The sequence below is a fragment of the Grosmannia clavigera genome (genome assembly GCF_000143105.1).
Source record: "Grosmannia clavigera kw1407 unplaced genomic scaffold GCSC_89, whole genome shotgun sequence".
NCBI classification, from domain to species: domain Eukaryota; kingdom Fungi; phylum Ascomycota; class Sordariomycetes; order Ophiostomatales; family Ophiostomataceae; genus Leptographium; species Leptographium clavigerum.
The window spans coordinates 167,222-185,755 of NW_014040569.1; the positions used below are offsets into that span (position 1 = coordinate 167,222).

Sequence of the window (18,534 nt, forward strand, 5' to 3'; positions counted from 1 at the left end):
CCGATATCCTACCACACAACCCGCTGTGTGCGCGAGATCATGTTGTAGATGACCGTGCCCTCTTCCTCGTCCTCCTCGACGTTGTTATCGCTGTAGCCGTAAAAGGCCTCGCTCGGGCCCTGGATGCTCGGGCCGGAGATGTCGATGTTCTGCAGCCGGTCTGCCACATCCTCGTGCAGGCTTCGGTCGATGGTCACCAGCCCCTTGGCTGGCGGCGACGCCTGCAGCGCCTGCGGCCGTATCAACGCGTTGGTCGGCTGCGCTTGTGGCATCGGGCTGTCTAGGACGTAGCTGGTGTGCTCCTCGACCATGCCGAGAGACATGCCACCACCACCATAATATCGGCTCGGTGTCGAGGCCGCCAGCTGTTTCTGCTGCACAGGTATCTGCACAATCTTCAGCTCCACTGGGGGGGCTGGTATGGATGCCTTGACCGGTACCGGAGAGTCGACCCGGTGAACAGCATCAGGTTTCGGGACGACCAGCGAAGGCTTCGCCCGGGTGAAAGCCTCTGTCGAGGTCTCCTGGGTTGCCTGGACCTGTTCAAAGGCCATCTGCACCTCCTCCTGGGACTCAAACTGGTGCTCGTGCACCTGCTTCTGCAGCATCAGCTGCTGCGGCCGGACCGATTCGACCGTGTTCTCAACGGCTCGGTTCGCGTCCTCGTCGCGGACGTAGACCAATTTCCGGTCGTACGTCTGCTCTGTGTTCGTCCAATCCGGCAGACGGTTTGCATCTCTGCTCTTCCGTGCACGTCGGCCTTCGATCAGCCGCGTCAGCGCCCCCGCAACAGCATAGGCTAGCCGCAGCACGATGGTGTACAGCACCCGCTGGCCCGCCATGGTCAGGCCGTGGCTGAGAGCCGCCCGTGCCAGCACATGTGGCAGGCCCGCAAAGAGGGCCAGTGGCCGTCGTCTCTGGGGCGGCCGGGCCATGTCAACCGTGGCCGGGGTCGTGGCTGTGGTTGTGCTCCTGGAAGGGTGGAGCACGTCCTTGAAATCGGCAGCTTTGGGGCTTTCCGGGGGTGTGTCGACTGCAGGTGCTCCAGCAGACACCCCGGCAGCAGGGCTCTTGGCCACTTCCGCTGCGTCCTTTGCAATGCTCGCCATCTTGATCTCCACATCGGTTCGTGAGCCAAACAGCTGATTCCCCGTTGTCTCGGCCGCCTTTGCCGCCAGAACCCTGTCGATCCGCTCTGCCCGCTCTGCCCGCTCTGCCCTGTCTGCCCTCTCTGCCCGATCCATCTCCTCCTGCTGGCGGCCCGCTGTGAGCAGCGGGTACGTGAGCGTCGTGGAGACGGCCTTGCTGACGGCTGCGAGCACAAAGACAATCGCAGTGTCGAGAGCCGCGCGCGCAGCGAGCCGTGCTGCATGTTCGATTCGTCCCTGCTGGTGTCGTCTCCGGCCGCTGCCATAGCGCAGACGCTGCAGCCACGGCAGCTTCTGGCAATTGTAACCGAGCACCTGCTGCAGACAGAAGGCGATGCCGGGGTCCAGCGTCAGGGCCAGGTCCTCGGCCGAGCTGCTACGCCGGCTGGCCAGCAGGCCAGCCAGCCCATCGGCGGCCGTGTTCGCCGAGAAGATGTGCGAGCAGGCGGCCGCTGCTGTCGAGGCGAGAAACTCGTTGAAGCCGAGCTTTGTTGGTGTGGCTGTCGGCGACCGTTTCTGGTGGCGGACAATGTAGCCGTAGACGAAGAAGAAGAGGAAGCCATCGGCTGCGCAGATGAATGTCGATGTCGATGTCGATGTCGATGTCAAAGCCGAAGACGGCCGCTGTCGCTTGGCCGGTCCAAAGACACGGTCGCCCACAACAGATGCCGCTGCTGCAGCCGCTGCTCCGGAGACGGCCAACGACAGCACCGGGAGCGACATGTGGGGATGACTAGACCGGGCAAAAGCAAATGCCAGAGGCCAGAGGCCAAGTGCCAGACGCCAAAAGCCAAAAACCAAGAGCCAAAAGCCAAAAGCCAAAAAGGTGCCAGATGCAGCAAAAGGAGGGAGAGCGAATATAAAGCAGGGGGCTTGTGATACGACGGATCAGAACTCGTGGACCACCCTCTTCGACACTCTTTTGTACTGTCGGGAACTGGAAATCCGGATGGAAGATTGTGAAGAAAACGAGGCCAAGCCGCTTTCTGCTTCCCCCCATTCTGACCCCTGGCCGAGCGCCTGGGGCCACCAGAGCACACCGACTGCTTTTATTTACGTGTACTCCGTAATTTAGCTGCGCCGTCCAACGCCCCACAGAGGCCTGATAGTGGACCTGCCAACAACGCAGTCTAGGACAGACTGTGCAGCAGGTCAGCTGCGGCTGCACCCGACTGGCTGGCTTTGTGCTGGCGAGTTGGTCGACAGTTGGTGGAAACGGTGTGTTTGATCGTCTTGCAGACGTGTCCAAGATGATGAGTATCGTGCTTTGTTATTCGTGGTCAGCGGTGAAGCATGCAGGGATTGTCCTGTGCAGAATCACTCGCTTGTCGGCTATTGCCACTCGGCCAGGACCCGGCCGCCTGTTCTTCCCAGCTTGCCGCTACCACGCCGGCTTCTTCGCCCGCCCCGGCCATGTAACTCTGACGCCATCAGCTGCTCGTCTGTGGGCCTCTATGCACGCTCAGATGCCAGCATGGCTGTCAGCAATGCTGCCGAGGCCGTGGATCCCCGCCATGCACGAGTTCCTATGTACCGTTCGTACGGACTACGGAGTAGTCGACTGGTGGCAGGAACTTGACGCTCTGCATTCATGAGGTTTAATGCAATGCTTTGCGTTTTTGTTCAATGGCAAGCCAATGTAAACAAGTACCTTACGACTCGACTGTTCCTTGCAACTTCTTTGATTCTTCCTTGTTCTGACAGCCAGGCGCGCCCAGTGGGCCTTCTCCCCACCCCCTTTCTCTCCAGAAGGTTCGGTAGCAATGCGACTAGGCTACGAAATTGAGAGCGTGACCCCTTTTCGATTTCTTCGGCTGCACAGGACAGAAATTCCGCAGGGTAAAATTTGTTCTGGAAGCTTGATTAGCTGCCTTCACTAACCTTGCCTATTGCTCTTTACACACTTCAGCCGTTACGGTGCATCTCGAGTCATTTCGTTGCAGCGGAGCAGCCCGTTGTGTTGATGCATGTTGTGCTTTTGGTACGGATTAGACGCCATCAGTCAATTTCATACGTACTTTCTAATACGGAGTATGGAGTAATAATGTCTATAAATACACAAAATTCGAGTGCCATTTCACCACCTTTCGACGGAACTGTTGAGGGCTACACCGAGCGTACATTCCTATTCAGGTCTATTATGCGCGGTATGCTAGCCACACAATTTCAATGGCAGATTCTCCTGTTTTGCGCCTTCCTTGTCTATGCCCAATAACTCCGTCCAGTTGCTGCCTAGTTCTTCTCTCCACTGTCGCTATCCCATTCGACTGTCAGCGGGCTCCTTTTGCCATCTACGTCTCATGCGCATGCTGGTTCTTGCGCTTCCGCGTCGGTCGTGCCCGGTGCGAGAGCACCTGCGACATGATAAAGTGGCTGACGTCCTCGTCGGCCCAGTAGGCCATGTGCGAGGCGATGGTGTTGATGGGATTGAAGTCGAGCACGCTCCTGAAGAGGTTAATACTAATCAAAGGACAGCAGCATCCAAGAAAGACAAACTCACTCCTGAATGCTATAGTCCACACGGCCGTTGCGATTGAGCGCCCGCACCTTGGCCTCCTCACGACGCATGCGCTGCGCTTTGGCCTCTTCGGCCAGCCACTGGCTGCTGTGGCTGCCTGTCGTCGCATCCTCGCCTTTCAGGCTGGCGCGCTTCTTCTGAAAGTGCGAGTACAACGTCTCAACATCGCCGTCGACAAGCGCCACATCTCCCCCGGGAGACACAGCAGCAGCACCGCCCGCCTCCTGGCCTAGCTTCGCCACGTCTTCCTGGCTGAAGCCCAGGCTGCGGTTCAGCAGGTTGCTCGCAATTCCAGCCGACAAGCTCGACCACAGGCCCGACACGCTCTGACCAACCTTGGCACCGATGCCGGTCAGTCCCTGTGGCGCCACGCTGCCAAAGAGGCCGCGCTTGGTGTAGGGCAGCACCTGCGGCTTGAGGCTGGCCATGGGCGGTGAGATCAGCGGTTCCAGCCGGTAGCTGATCGGGTCCGACGGGTGGAACACGTTGAACAGCTGTGACACCCGCGGCGATGACACCACCCGCGGCTCAGCATCCGACTCGTTCAACGTGAGGTCCACAAACGCTGTGCGTCCTTTTCCTCCTCCTTTTGTTCCCCCATCGCTGCTTTCAGGCCGTGCCGCAATGGTCCGACCCTCCAGCATCTGGAATAGGCCCACCGGTGAGCCCAGACAGTAAAAGTCCTCAACGTCAAACGCAAGGCTCAGGTCCCGGGCTTGCTTGGAACTGCCACTGCCAGGCCTCGACTGCGCTACTGTCCGGTCATCCCGCTGCCGACAGAATATGTCAAACAGAATGGCTGAGCCGAGCGAGTGTCCGACGGCGTGCACCGTGCCCTTGAAGCCCGGGTTGCGCTCACGGAACAGCCGGTAGATCCGGTTCGCCTCCCGCACCACAATCTCCGAGATCTGGTCGCGGTAGGAGCTCTGGAACAGCAGCACGTCCAGCGCCAGATCTGAGATTAGCGACCGCGCAAACGCCATCCCCTCAATCGTGATATCCTCCAGGGCCGGATCTTGTGCATGTCAGACAGCGTCTCAAAAAGGCAAAAACAGCGAGCCACCACACACTTACATGAATCTTCCTCCTCGTTCATGTCACCGAGGTCCTGCGTCTGCTGCCGTCCCTCGTTACGCTTGGGAAAGTCCAAGATGTGACGCCAGCACACTGGTAGCACCTGGATGCGACAGTTGCCTGGACCGCCCGGCAGCTCCGAGTTCAGCGCCCGCAGACTGGGTGAGCCCGCGTACACTGCCTTAAGCGTCTTGCGCAGCATGTTGACGTCGTGGATGAAGTCTAGGCTCTCCATGCTGGACGTGTTAGTGTATGCGTGTAGCGTATACCGTATAACGTATTATGTCAGCATCATGAAGATGACTCACCGAATTCCCAGTAGTTGTCCGATTCCGTGAGTCACCAGGACAAGATGTTCGATCTCGCGACCCTGCGTCTCTCCACTCTGCCCGTTGTAGTCATCCTGGATCTCCTTTTCCTCCCGCTTGCGGATCTCCTCTTCTTGTGCCTCTGGCACGTTCGCGCTGCTGTTGCTGCGGCTGCTCTTTCCGCCGCCTCCCATCAAAGATGACAGCAGCTGCTTGCCTCGGAACTGCACCTCAGACACCGCCTCTGCATCGTCGCCGCCGCCAATGTCGCCGTCCGATCGCTCCGACTGTATGCTGGGCGGCGCCGACCGCCTCTTGAGCGCCTTGGCCCTCTTTTCGTCGGTTGCATTCCCGCCGGTCGGCTGCTGCTGCTGCTGCTTCTCTTTGCCGTCCTTTGCGTCCTTGGTCTCCTTGGTCTCTTTGGCCTCCTTGGCTTCCTTGGCCTTCTTTGGCTCCGAGTACCCACGCACCAGCTTGACGCCGCTCATGAAGCCACCGCCCGAAAAGCGCTCGTACACGGTCGACGTCACCCACGACAGCATCCCGTCCGTCGACAGCCAGGCCGTCGTCGCGTCTTGATATGTGGCCACATGGTTCATGTACTGCCCAAACAACCGGTGCGTCTGCAGCTGCGAGGAGTCGCCAGCCGTCGTAGACGTAGTGGCAGAGGTTAGAGGAGGCGTAGATGCAGAACTCCCCGGACCGCCAGAGCCACCAGAGCTACTGGAGCCTCCAGGACCGCCCGCATCTTCAGTCAAGCTCTCGCTCGCATATTGCCACGGCCGCACCTTCAGGTAGCCCTCCTCCAGCTGTGCCGCCAAGTTCTCCTCACACGGCCGCAGCGTCGAGCCCTCCTGATAGAACCAGCTGCCGCGCCGCACGTCATAGACCGGTCCGAGCCAGTAGACCGGCGTCAGCTCGCGGTCCTCAACATTCACGTCGAACAAGAAATCCTCGTTGACCGGCACTTTGACGCCGCGGCCGTGACGGGAACCAGGCTGGCCGGTCTGTCCGCGTCCCAGTCCGTCAACATCGCTTCCCTCCATCCCCATATCGCCCAGGTCGCCCGAATCGGCCGTGTCCCGTCGTGAGGATGGCGACCGCCGGCGCGTACCCCACGCCTGCGCTCCCGACGTCCGTCGGCTGTCCTCCATCTTTTCCAGCACCGCCTGGTACGCCGTCTCGATCGATCGGCTGTCAGATATCGAGAAAGCCACGTACTTTTTCGGCCGTGGCGGTGGTTTGCCGTCCTTGGCCACCGCCTTCTTGCCCTTGAACCACTCGGCCTTGCGCTTCGGCACGTCCACGGCGTGGAACCACTGCACGTTCAGCAGCGGGCATCCGGCTGGATACTCGCGGATGCTCCGTCCATAGAATGGGCTGATGCTGTGGTCCTGCACGCCCCCTGACGGTGTTGCTGCGCCAGAACCCATCGTTGGCCCCGACGTCGAGCCTAGTCCCAGTACTGTTGCTGCCCCTGTCGCTCCGGCTGCCGCAACTGCTCCGATTCCTCCTGGCCCGCTAGCCACACCAACAGACGGCGTCTCGGCCTCGGACCCTCGCGCCGGCGACGCGTTGCGCCGAGATGCTCCCCACGGGTTGATCGAGCTCAGCAGCGTCGCCCTGTCCGCCTTCTTCTCGCTCGTCGGCGCCATAGTCTCGCACGCACCACCCCGGTCGCACCACCGTCGCCCGATCGCTTCCTGGATGTCGCTGCTAGCTACCGTCGATGCCTCGAGGCTGCTCGTGCTCGTCGGAAGGCTGCAAAGCCGGCTGGCCAGCTGCGGACGCAGGCGCACTGCAACGGGAAGACGTCTCGCGGCGGGCGCCAACGTCGGTCGGGAACAGCAGAACTGCTGATTGCTAATTGCTGATTGCTGTCGCGACTGGTCACTGACTGTGGAGAGCAGTGGGGGTGCACCCGGATACCAGCGGGAGTGGCGGATTGGATGTTGCGATGTGGCCACGCAATCGCAGAGAAAGCTTTTTTTCTTTCCTCGTAGCAGTCACACCGTCGATGACAGCGAGCCCATTGGCAGAAAAGGGGAGACTGAAAAGGATTACGGAAAAGTAAGAAAGCCGAGTTGCTGATCCCCGAGGTCTGATCCGCCGAGAATACGAGCTAGAAGAAGTGGATGTGTCCGCACCTATTCACAACTGCCTATGACGGCATATAGATTAGTAGGCACTTAATCCTTATCTTTTGTTATGCCTTTAAGAGCAATAATCACGGCTCCGACCGCGATGAGTTATACTGTGTTTCTACGAGCGATGCACTGTACTTTTATACAGTCCATACAAGCGCAGCACTACGTAATTATGTATACCGATTCGCCGTATCACGTGCATCCACTAATTTTTAGAATGTTCAATTTGATAAATTCATACAACGGTTCATCTATCTCGTAGCCTCGTACGCCGGAGGTGGCGCTTCGTCCCAAAAGGTAGGGTTCTTGCGGTTCTCGTCGTAGACCCGCCTGGCAATCTCGCTCGCCATCTTCATAATCCACTCCTTCTCCACCACTGTTGACGAGTCGTTCTGTGCTGTCTGCGGTGGCCGTGCGTTGGGCCGTGCGCCGGACCGTGTACCTGGTCTTATGCCTGGCCGCGTTGATGTTGCTAATGCTGCGGCTGCTGTTACCGCCGCCGCCTGAGATCGCCGCTTTTCGTCGGCCAGCGCCGCTTCTAGCACGCCCCCCGCGTGCATAAACCCGGGCACCATCGCCCTTGGCACTGCTGCTTCTGCCGTTTCAGGCGCCTTCTGGTCCGGGGCACGGCCGGCTGCTGCCAGCGTTGCGCCAATGCTGGTGACTGGCTCGATGGCAATGGCGGCCGCTGTCTGTGCCTGCACTCCTTGTCCTGCCGGCTGTCCCAGTTCTGCTAGCCCAGCTAGCCCTGGTCTGCCCGGGGGCCCTGTCGCCAGTTCTGGCTGTACTTCCAGTTCATTCTCCTCGGGAATCGATGCTGGAAGAATGGGCTCCGACAAGGCGCCCTGCACCGATACGCTATCGGATCCTGTCTCGACCTCGCTGACCGGCGCACCGACACCAATGGGGGCCTTGCTGCTGCTGCTGCTGCTGTCGCTGCTCTTGCGCAGATTGACCACGCGCGTCTTCTTCTTGCGCGCGCCGCCATAGGCCTTGCTATGTCGGCTGTGATTGGCACCCAGGGACAGTCCTGTAGTCACGGAGCCCATGCTGACCATTGATGGCCGTGCAGGTAAATGACCGTGAACTTGGCTGCCCGTGTCGGAGAATGTATATGTGGTAGTAGTGGCGGTCGTGGATGTTGCTGCTGCCGTATACGAGTTGTACCGCGCCAGATTCGGTGTCGAGAACGGCGGACTGCTGCTGCTGCCGGTTCCGCCGCTGCCGTTGGCATCCTGCCGATCAACTGGCCGTGTCCATGCCCGAAAGACAACTTCCCGAATGCCAGGGGTGAACAGCGACAGTGTCCGGTGTGAGTTGGTAAGCGCCGCCAGCCGCACAAGGTTCTTCTGCGAGAAGAGCGACTGGGTTTCTGGGCTGCCTGTGGTCGACAGTGACGATATCTCGCCAGCGTCGATGGGGTTGCCATACGCGTCCACCGCATCTGGCGGCACGTCGGCTAACGGGTTCACGCGCACCTCACCGTCATCATCGGCGGTAGCGTTGCTGTCCTCCTTGGGTGCCTGGTCGGGCGACCACAGCTGAAGTGACAGGCGGTGAATGATGGCCGGCAGCTCATTCATCATCAGGTCGCGGAGTTTGCCCTCGATCGTCCGTTGCAGGTAGTCCCTAACAAACTGAATGGAGTCAAAGGTCGACGAGACCTTGAGCGATTCGAGGGGGTCATTGCGAAATACAAGAGTCAACCCCTTCTGTTTTGAAAAAACGACAATAATGAAGGCGGAGAGTTTGATTTCGGATAATGTGATTTGGAGTGGGATCGTCAAGCTGGATGCCGCGGCGAGTGGTTCTGGAGAGGTGAAGGATGGTTTGGAGGAGAGATATGTGTTTAGCGGATTGGCCTATTGTTACAGGACAACGCATGTTAGCAACTATGACATGCAATGACATTGAGGTGTAGTAAAAATGGGAAATGAGGTGTGTAAGAAAATACCGAGAAAGAGATATTGGCAACACCTTTCACGGCAGAATTGCAAGAGCTAAGAGAAACGAAAATAAACAAACAGCGGGGTTCCAAACATCTTCTTTCGGAAACAATGAGACTAAGCACCGTGAGATGCGACCAAGGGCGTTTATGGACGAAGAAAATGCACCAAGGTGTGATTGCCCGACGGCAGCCGGCACGATAACAGAAACAGAGACAAGAGTGGAGAGAAAGTTGCCAAAAATGGAATAGAAAGACGTTATCGTGTGTTCACCGCCGCTCGGACCCACTGCCCACGGAAGAGAGGGGCCGAAGACGCAGCACATGAGAGTGGGTGTTGCGGAGGCGGACGACAAGCAGCGTTACAGAGAACGCAGAATATCACTAACCTGTACGCGTGTTTTGAGGGTGAGAAAGGCATCGCCCGTATAGCACATTTTGAAGATGCCGCGGAACCGGTCGGCGGCGATATCGCCGATCTCGAGGATTTCGAGGTCGGGAGGGACGGAGCCTAGATTGAATTCGGTGACAATGATGTCGTCGACGATAATGGGAGGCTTCGGAGTCTTGTTCAGGGCAGTGGTCAGGAGGTCCCGGGCGCGCTGGTAGAAGCTGGCATCGGCCGCAAGCGGCGACCAGTTAAAGTTGAAGGCCATGGCGGCGGCGCCCGGGGCAAGAGCGTGTGTGCGTACCGCGTGCTTGCTAATCCCGTTTCCCAATCGCTTATACGGTCTCAAGACCTTGCTGCATGTTGAACCAAGTTGGAGGCTGCGGCAGTGCAAGAAAGAATTGAGGGTTGAACTTCGCGGGAGAGTAGTGGTATAGTCGAAGAGGGAAGGAGGGGAAGAGGAGGGAGAGTTCACAGAAGTCTTGAAGCTGAATGAGACTTCGGCTTTCGGTTATACTGGGGCGTTGAGGCCGTCGAGTCGAAGGCAGCGTTGAGGCCGGAGAGAAAACAAAAAGACAAAGAAAACGGGAGCAGGTTGAAATGTCAAGATTAGAACTAGGCTATGCAAACAATGAGGACAAGAACGTGCAAAGCAAATGAAGGACGCGAAACAATAGAGAAGCAGAGCAGCCAAGCTAGAATGAGCGACGAGAAAAAAAAAGAAGAAAAAAACCCCGAGGCGGTTGGGGAACTGTTCATGTGTGTGTGGGTGGGCGAGTGGCTGTGGTGGAGAAAGCCGGAGAGACGGATGGAAAGAAAAAAAAAATAGCAGAGCACGGGAGAAAAAAGCCCCCCGAGAAAAATGGGTGGTGTGAGGAAATTGGTTACAAGGCCGGTCGGCGTGCCAATTAGACGCGTATTTTTAGCTCCCTTAAACCCCCGCAACGCACTAGGATCTACTCCGTATTTGCAGTTTTTGGGAGTAGTGCACGTGATAACAGGCCGCCGCGGGACAGCGTGCCACAGTGGTCACAGCACGGCGATGGCTTAGCGACAACACACTACAGCACACTGCAGCACACTACAGCACACTACAGTGCTAGCGAGTGCTAGCGTGCAGGGACTGTAAAAATATCCGGGGGGGTTTTTCGGTGGGGTGACAACGAGAAGCTCACACGATTCTTTTCAGGCTGGCGGGGCACTGCACTGCAAAGGGGAGGGGAAGCCAATACTCCGTACGAGAGCCCAGTTGACTGCTTTTCGTGTGGCCTGTTATGACGTCTGTCCCCGAGCGGCCTCTCACGAGCGGCTGGGCCAAGCGGAAGTTCACGGAGGCATGTGAGATATCCTGAGACACCCGGCAAGGGGGATGTTCAGGAGGGCTGTAGAAGCTCATGTGCCTTATCGGACAGGCAAGAATAAGGGAAAAAAGACAACTAGTACTCCGTACTCCGTAGGCCGTCTTACGTGGGTGTACGAGTGAGACAAACTCAGCATTGGGCAAGACAACAGAACGCATGCAAGGAGAGGAGAGGCGGTGACGGCGCGAGGCTCCACCGCCTTTTCGAATTGTCTCGACGGCCAGTGGCCACAGTTGGGCAGCTGAGACAGAAGAGGGCGATGCCGGGGAGCCAAGGTGAAGGGAATGGACGAGAGAGAGATGGCCCGAGAGCCTTGCATGCCGTAACTCTCACGGACCGAAATGGGCAAGCAGAAGAGGGACGGATGCAGAGTGCATGCAGAAGAGGGCCAGGGCCGTGCATGGGTGCGATACAGCCCCTGCGAGGTGGCCAGGAACATCAGGCGTCCACATGCCCCATGTCAGTGGGGGGGAGGACTGCCGGGCGTGATAGATCAGATCACAGGGTAGATCAGAGGAGAGATTAGAAGAGACGGGAGGAGATTAAAAGGGAACTATTTGTGGTTGTGGCCGTGTTCAGGGTTTGTGGTTCGTGGTCCCTGGCCGTGCTCCCGCGGGTAAGACGGTCCTGCCGGACGGGCCTGTCGCCAATGAGAGCAGGCGGCGTGGTGTGCATCTGACGTCCTCGTTCAGGTGGTGCATGGGCTGATGGGCTGCCATCCCTGGGATGTAGGCTGTGAGAGGCCGAGAGGAGCGGGAATCTAAGCGGATATCTGAATACGAGTATGCTCGTACATGGGGATTATGAGATGACACGTAATCTAGGAGGAACGAGGCGCAACAGGAGACGGCCAGAAGAGGAAGCGGCGACGAGACGGCCGAGGTCGTTGGGCATTAGGAGAAAAGGGGGAAAAAAGCAGCCGTGGTGTTTACTGCAGGCGGCTCTGGCGGCGCCTGCCGTTTACTATGTATCTTACATATCTTTGAACGTAGCCTGCCTCCCGTTTTAATTGCCAATTTCGGCCGCGAACGAAGACATCTATTTCTTTAGCCCAACACCTTCTTTTGGTGTTCTTTTCAAGCGTCGCCGGTTTTTGGGGCCCGGGGCGCCAATCTGCCAGACAAGCATTCTTTTTTTCCCTTCTCTGCCCACGTCCACGACCCCCATACCCTTCCCTTCTCCCCCCACGCTCTCTTTCCCCACAGCCGACTGTTCTGGGTTGGTTTCTGCGCTCTGGCATCTCTTCACGAGCCCACCCCCCCAATCGCACTCTCGCTAGCCAATGGCCGGAAAAGGGGACGATGCTGCCATCGTCGTCCCGCCGGCTGGCGATGTTGCCGGCGCCTCTGCTGTCTCAACTGTCGTCTCCACCTCCAACTCGACATCCACATCTACCCGGAGATCCTTTCCGCCTTCCGCCAAGCTAGGTGTCCTTCCCACGACGGTGACCTGTACCTTTGCTGCTGAGGGCTCCGCCAATGCAGTCTTCCAGATGAGGCCGGGAGGTGTTGCTGCTGCTTCTACAGCTGCCTCTGCAGCGCCTGTATCCACCACGATGCTGCACCCTTCCATCATCACCTCGCATCTTCTCCGCGTCCCCAAGGCTGCTCCTGGCGTCAGTCCCCACGTCTGCATCGACCACCACGATTACTATGTGTCAGTGCTGCAGCCTTTGATTGGCCCTGACTATCTCGTCGGCCAGCGTCTTGTCTGCGGTGTCACTCAGCTTCACCCCCATCTCAACCGCCTGCTGGCAGCCCACGACGACGATCCTCACCGCCGCCGTCGTCCCGACTGGGCCGGCTGTCTGGTGGCCGATAACGTTGACGTCGCCCTGCTCGTCGAGGACATGACCGCTGCCACCGCTGCCACCGCCACCATCCAGTTCAAGCCAAAGTGGCTTGCCCAGTCGCCCACCGCTCCTTCTGGCGCCCGTCGTTGTCGCACCTGCGCCCTGTCGGCTGCCCTGGCCAGCAAGGGACCTGGAAAGACCAGCAGGACTCCTAAGCCGTGTCCGCTCGTGCTCGTGGCCGAAGAGCAGGCGCTCCGTGCAAATGGAACGGCCAAGGCGGCCGATCGCCTCGACGATGCCCTCTGGGATTACCTCAGCCGCCACCTCGGGCCCAACGACCCTGCCTCGGCGCTGCTTCCGGCTGCCCGTGCTGCCATTGTGCGCTGGGTACGCACGACCGATCTCTTCCGCCGCCTGGCCGTCATCCAGAGAGAGTACGACCCCAAGGGCGCGCTGTGTATCCGACCGGGCGACGACGGCGCTGCTGCTGCTCAGGCGCTGGACCGTCTCCAGACCGCCATGACGCTGCGCGACTGCACCTGTTACCTGCGCGTGTCTCTGCACGTCGACGGTCGCGTCTCTGCCGTCAGTGCCAAGCTCGGCGACCTCGACCGCAAGGACGGCCGCCGCCGTCTGGCCCGCTGGCAGGCCCAGGAGCGCGAGCTGATCGACGGCGGCTTCTACACGGCCGCCGAGGAGCCGCGGCAGGCCACGCAGTGCTGGCTGGAGCGCTGACTCCTGGCGGCTTATTCTGTATACTACTTGTACTTCTAGGACTAGGCATCATATATTTAGACATTCGGCTGGCTTCAGCATCACGGGCGAGGTTGGACCTAGACAGACATAAACAGCTGGGATCTGGGAGCTAGGGGCTGGCGGAATCTGGCATTTACTGGGAGCATTTATGCATTTATAGTCTGTCACCTCTTCATACATACACGGTGGCACATTTTCGGACAAGAGATAACGAGACCATTACACAGCATGATCGTGCTAACATTCACGCGTGGTGGAACGCGAGTGTGGTGACTTTTACATGGTAACGGTTCAAATATCATTAGCTGCTTGTATCTTGCCGTAGGACGCCATTGCAATGAAGAAGAAAAAGTACATAAAAGAGAGAGAAGTAAAAGCAATGCCGTAAACGCCTAGTACAACAGGCGACAAATATCCAGTATCTAAAATCGTAAGTACTCATGCAGCTTGCCGCTTCTAGGCAATGCATTGTAGATGAAGGAGAAGAGCAAAGACCCAAACCCAGACAGACGAGCGCATATCAAGGAAACAAAGCGGTCATATCCGCGCAACCGTAAAGCTGAGCAGGCTGCCGACTGTCAGGCCGGCCACCAGACAGAGACCCATGAAACCACCGGCCGCCTCCTGCTCGCCGTCGCTGACCCACTCGCCGGCCGCCATCATGGCGCTGGAGCTGAGGAAGCCACTGCTCAGGCCAAATGGCAGCTGCACACAAAAGAGGTAGAACAGATCGCTGTTAACCGAGGCACCGCGTCCTCCCAGATTGCACAACAAGTACAGCGGCAAGAAGGCCAGCCGCGCCACACTCGGCACGAAGAGCACCACGGGCCGCTGGCGCAGCCTCGTCGCCATCGGGAGCATAGTTGACATGCGGCCCAGCAGGTCGCCCAGGTTCCAGAAGAAGAAGGCGAGTGGGATGAAGGCCGACGGCTGCAACAGTCTCGGCTGCTGCGACATCGGCGGGGGCTGCGCTGCGTCGGGGCTGGTACTCGATGCCGGTGACCGCGGCGTCGTGACAGACAGCACCTTGGGCGTGAAGACGGGAAAGAACATGGTGATGAGGAAGCACATAAACACGGTCAGCGCGACCCAATGCAGCTTGCGAAATAGCGCCTTCATGCCGATGACCTTGCGTGCAGTCCGCTCAGCCTCTTCGATCGATGCCATGCTCTCCGAGAGCGCCTCGACCATGCGGGCCTCCACGAGCCGGTGGTGGCGTCTGACCAGCGGCTGGAAGGCGGCAAGGGCCACGACAGAGATGGTGACTGCCGTCAAGAAGTAGAAGAATGCCGACGTGCCGGCGGCCGCGATGGCGTCCTGGTTGCTGATAACGTCGTTGCTGGTGGCTGATACCAACTTCGGTGGTGGGCCGCCGGGTGGCCCTCCAGACGGCGCAAAGGCGAGCACAGAAACCATCTGGGCAATGGGCGGCAGCACGCCGGCAACGGCCTGTCCGGCCATGATCGCCTGAGTGTACTCGGGGCGACCAAACGACGCGGCAAAGGCAAAGGCGCCGTTCTGGATGAGGCCGCAGGCCCAGGCCGCAGCCGAGACCATGAGCAGCAAGAAGGCGAGGTAGACGGTCGGCGAGACGTGCAGGAAGAGCGAAGTCGAGGCCGTCAGCAGGCCGAACACGGCAACGTTGATGACCAGCGCCGAGTTGATACGAAACGGGTATGAGGCCGAGTACTGAATGTTGGTCAGCACCAGCATAGCTGCTAGATTGGTCCCAGTCGAGACGGATGTGATGGTCGACTGGAAGTTGGCTAGGGCCCACGGGTCGGTAGCGAAGCGCATCTGGAAGTATGGCGCCGCCGCTAAGAACATGTTCCACGCCCAGAGCATGGCCACGCCGATGATGGCGAAGATGCTGTACTCCATCCACGAAAAGACAGCCTCGTTCTCTGTCTCGATGTCTTCGCCCGAGCCTTCCAGCAGCGACGAAGTCGCGTAACCGTTTTCGTCCTCGCCCACGAGCGCCAGCGGGCCCCCATTCAGCGGCGCATACTCGCGCTCCTCCGCTGCCTTGGCCGGCAGGATGCCCCGCAGCCGGTCTATGATGGCCATGATGGGAATATGTGTCTTGCTGGTACGCCTGATGGGCGTATTGTAGGTATTAGGGGTGCGAGCTTGACAGAAGCTGTCCCTTCTTATGGACGACACGGGCAGATCGAGTTCGTCCTCTGGCTTGCCTGCCGCTGCATTTCTGGGGGAAAGACCCGCGATTTTATCGGAATGAATATGGGGGTCGGGACTGCTCGTGACGTTGATGGTGTTGCTGGTGTAGAGAAGGTCGATGGCGGATCTATCGGTCAGTAGGCTGACTGGTAGCCTCTCAGAATGACCCCCACTAAAATCAGAGACAGGGCTCCCAGTCGCCGCGGAGTAGAGGCCTGAAACCACGGCCGCCACTAGAAACGTGGCACACCGGCAAAAAGAAAGCCAGACAAGTGATCAATCGCCTTGATCGTCGTGGGTCAAAATCGGACTTGTCTGACGGACGTGGCTGACAGACGACGCGTGCCTGCCCTGCTTTTCAGCAGAATGCGGAGGGAAGCGACGAATGGGGCGCGTCGGATCATGCGCCACTACAGCTCGGGCGCGAGGCAGCAGCGTTTCGTACCAGGCAGAGGCCACACGCCCCCGCGTTCAGCAGATCGCCCGGCCGGAGCAGCCCGCTTCAGGCTGCTAAGCAATTCGCACAGCGCGAAAATCAGCGCCTAGCACGTCCTCGTCCAAGTTACCAGTCTCTCGTCTGCCTACGATGCAAAGTCGTTTATCTTCTATTTCGGTCAAAAAGACCAACGGCCTCGCCACAGGCTCTGATTTCTATTAGGTGTATCCTGTACGCCCTGATATCGTATGGCCTGCCTGCAAGTGGAAGGCAACATCCCATTACACGACAACATAGGGTCATCAGAAAAGCACTAGATATCAAAATGTAAAAACTTATGGGCTCTCAGTAGATCACCGTGTCCTCCTCTGTCTCCACCATGATATCCCTGTCTCTGTCGTCATGGTCGTGCCGGTGTGTCTGATCGTCATGATGTTCGGGCTCCTCCGCCTCCTCTGCCTGATCGTCCTTCTCGTCCGATACAGGATGTAGTGGAGACATTACTGATGGCAGAGGCGGAGCTGGTTCTTGGTCCTCGGGCTCCTTGCTGGCAGCCGTGGTAGGTCCATCTGCCGTAGCCTTGTCCTCCACTTCCGTCTTAGCAGCGCTGGTCGTGACCTCAGGCTCATGTGGTGGGCTCGATGCCACGACGCCCAGCACTGCAAGTCTCTCTCGCTTCTGGCGTGCAAACTCGCTTGTTTCACGCTCAATATTTTCTTCTGCGGCTAGTATCTGATCCTCAATGATCTGCTCCTGATGTTTGCTAAGCTCCCACGGACGGTAGTACTGTAATCGTGTCAGCGTACGGTCCCAGACTGTCCATTCGGCTGGAGATAGGACATGACTGTGGTAGCACTCACTAGTTTCGGCTCGCTCCTGGTCTGCAGGTTGCGCGCGAGGGCAAGCAGATTCGAATGGCGAGCGAGCATCTTCCAGTGTTAGCTCGGACCATGCGCAAAGGATGGGAGTACCGGTCACCCACCACTCTTTCGTCAAACTTGATCTGTTCGATCTTGCGTGCCGTCGCCAGCTTGGCAACGCGCTCAGCCTGTTGCTGCTTCTCTTCTCTGCTTTCTCGCTTCTCTGGCTGCTGCTGCTGCTGCTCTGGTTCCTGCCTCCGATGCGCCTGTGGCGCTGAGCGCTTTGCAGGCTGACTGAGTGCGCTGAGAAGGCCGCCAAAGAGCCGTTGTCCGCGCTTGCGCTCTTCCTGCGAGACACTGACCTTGCGCCGGTTCGGTGCATCCCGTGCGCTCGGCTCGGCTACAGGAGAAGGACGCCTGCTGTGTGACCGGCCTTGTTCGTTGCGTTCCCTGCGTTCCTCGCGGTTCGTAGACTCTCTGCGATCCCAGCTTCCCCGTTGCTCTCCCCCTTCGTGATCGGAGTAGTTGAGGCCCTGGCTGCCCACCGACCCAGGGCCTGATCTGCCGTTTCGGCCATGGCTATGGCGACGACTGTGGATGTCGTCTCGGCCGGTTTCGTCTTGGCGCCCGTTGCGCGCCGGCCCTTCGTCGTCGCCTCGCTCATCAGCCACCTTGGCCCGCTTGATCGCCGGCTCGTCGTCTCGGGGGTCGTCATTCGGTTGCGGTCCCGTGTCTTCTACCTCTCCCAGGGACATACACCCTTCTGAGTCTCTCCGTCTCTTGCCTGTCTGCGGCGACGTTGGCTGTCCGTTTTTGCGGTCCTCCCAATGCGAGTTGGTTACAGCCTGGTCTGATCGGGGTTCCTCACCATCTGGGGTGAGGAAGGAATCGCTGCATGAGGCCAAGCCCTCGTTAGCATGGAAGACTCGCCACGCGCCGACTTGAGATCTCGCGCAAGCCTCTTGGCTACTCGCCTATTGGTCGTCATGACTATCCAAGATACAAGCTGCCCCTTTCGGAGATTTACTGAAGTCTTGATGGTGGGGACGGAGCGAGCAGGGATTACATATTCTTTCCCCAAAGTGTCAAGGATCGCCTCGTGGGCATGATGGCCGATTGAAACGCCGGCTACAGAACCGAGAATGCTTGAGATAAAACAATCCGGCTGAGCTTCTGGAAGGTTGAGCTAAATGGCTAATTCGACAATTCGATAAGAACAATAGTGGATACATGCATAGGTGCTAGAGGCTTGAAACAGTAACAGATACAGCATGTACCATACAAAAGCAGATGCAATTCCTGTATACTCTGAACATTATGCTTTTCTCTTGAGTTCTGCTTATTCACACTGGCATGTAACATATGTCGGTTTCCGTATTCTGTACTCCGTAAATCGGGAAACTCGAATCCAGAGCCGCATCTTACGTGCCACTAGTTACAAATATGCACCAGCCACAGAAGTGGCTGGAAACCAGTGGCAAAGCGGTGATAAATCCAAGCCATACAGCAACAGCTTCTGTCTTCCAACTTCGACAAACGCTCGACAGCACCAAGTGCAACCGATTGTCTGTTGAAGCTCACTCGGACGAAAACACTTTATATCATCGATTCCCCCGCTGCTCC

The 18,534-nt window shown here is 58.4% G+C and overlaps 4 protein-coding genes across 4 annotated transcripts; 1 reads left to right on the top strand and 3 right to left on the bottom strand.

Moving 5' to 3' along the window:
- Positions 1–8: 8 nt before the first annotated feature.
- CMQ_5620 (uncharacterized protein) lies at positions 9–1,871 on the bottom strand (the record flags this gene model as incomplete). Its single annotated transcript, XM_014313207.1, has 1 exon — positions 9–1,871. One exon carries the CDS (start codon positions 1,869–1,871, stop codon positions 9–11), a length of 1,863 nt encoding a protein of 620 aa, XP_014168682.1.
- Positions 1,872–3,439: 1,568 nt separating this feature from the next.
- On the bottom strand, positions 3,440–9,796 carry CMQ_5569 (ddhd domain containing protein; the record flags this gene model as incomplete). The annotated part of the gene is made up of 6 exons (XM_014313156.1): positions 3,440–3,593; positions 3,649–4,681; positions 4,741–4,976; positions 5,049–6,941; positions 7,466–9,057; positions 9,530–9,796. The coding sequence occupies 6 exons, from the start codon at positions 9,794–9,796 to the stop codon at positions 3,440–3,442; spliced, it is 5,175 nt and encodes a 1,724-aa protein (XP_014168631.1).
- Positions 9,797–12,171: 2,375 nt separating this feature from the next.
- On the top strand, positions 12,172–13,416 carry CMQ_5746 (uncharacterized protein; the record flags this gene model as incomplete). The annotated part of the gene is made up of 1 exon (XM_014313333.1): positions 12,172–13,416. The coding sequence occupies one exon, from the start codon at positions 12,172–12,174 to the stop codon at positions 13,414–13,416; it is 1,245 nt and encodes a 414-aa protein (XP_014168808.1).
- Positions 13,417–13,974: 558 nt separating this feature from the next.
- Positions 13,975–17,666, bottom strand: CMQ_5798 (nucleoside transporter family; the record flags this gene model as incomplete). The annotated part of the gene is made up of 5 exons (XM_014313385.1): positions 13,975–15,848; positions 16,061–16,157; positions 16,409–16,837; positions 16,912–16,980; positions 17,034–17,666. 5 exons carry the CDS (start codon positions 17,664–17,666, stop codon positions 13,975–13,977), a joined length of 3,102 nt encoding a protein of 1,033 aa, XP_014168860.1.
- Positions 17,667–18,534: the final 868 nt, after the last annotated feature.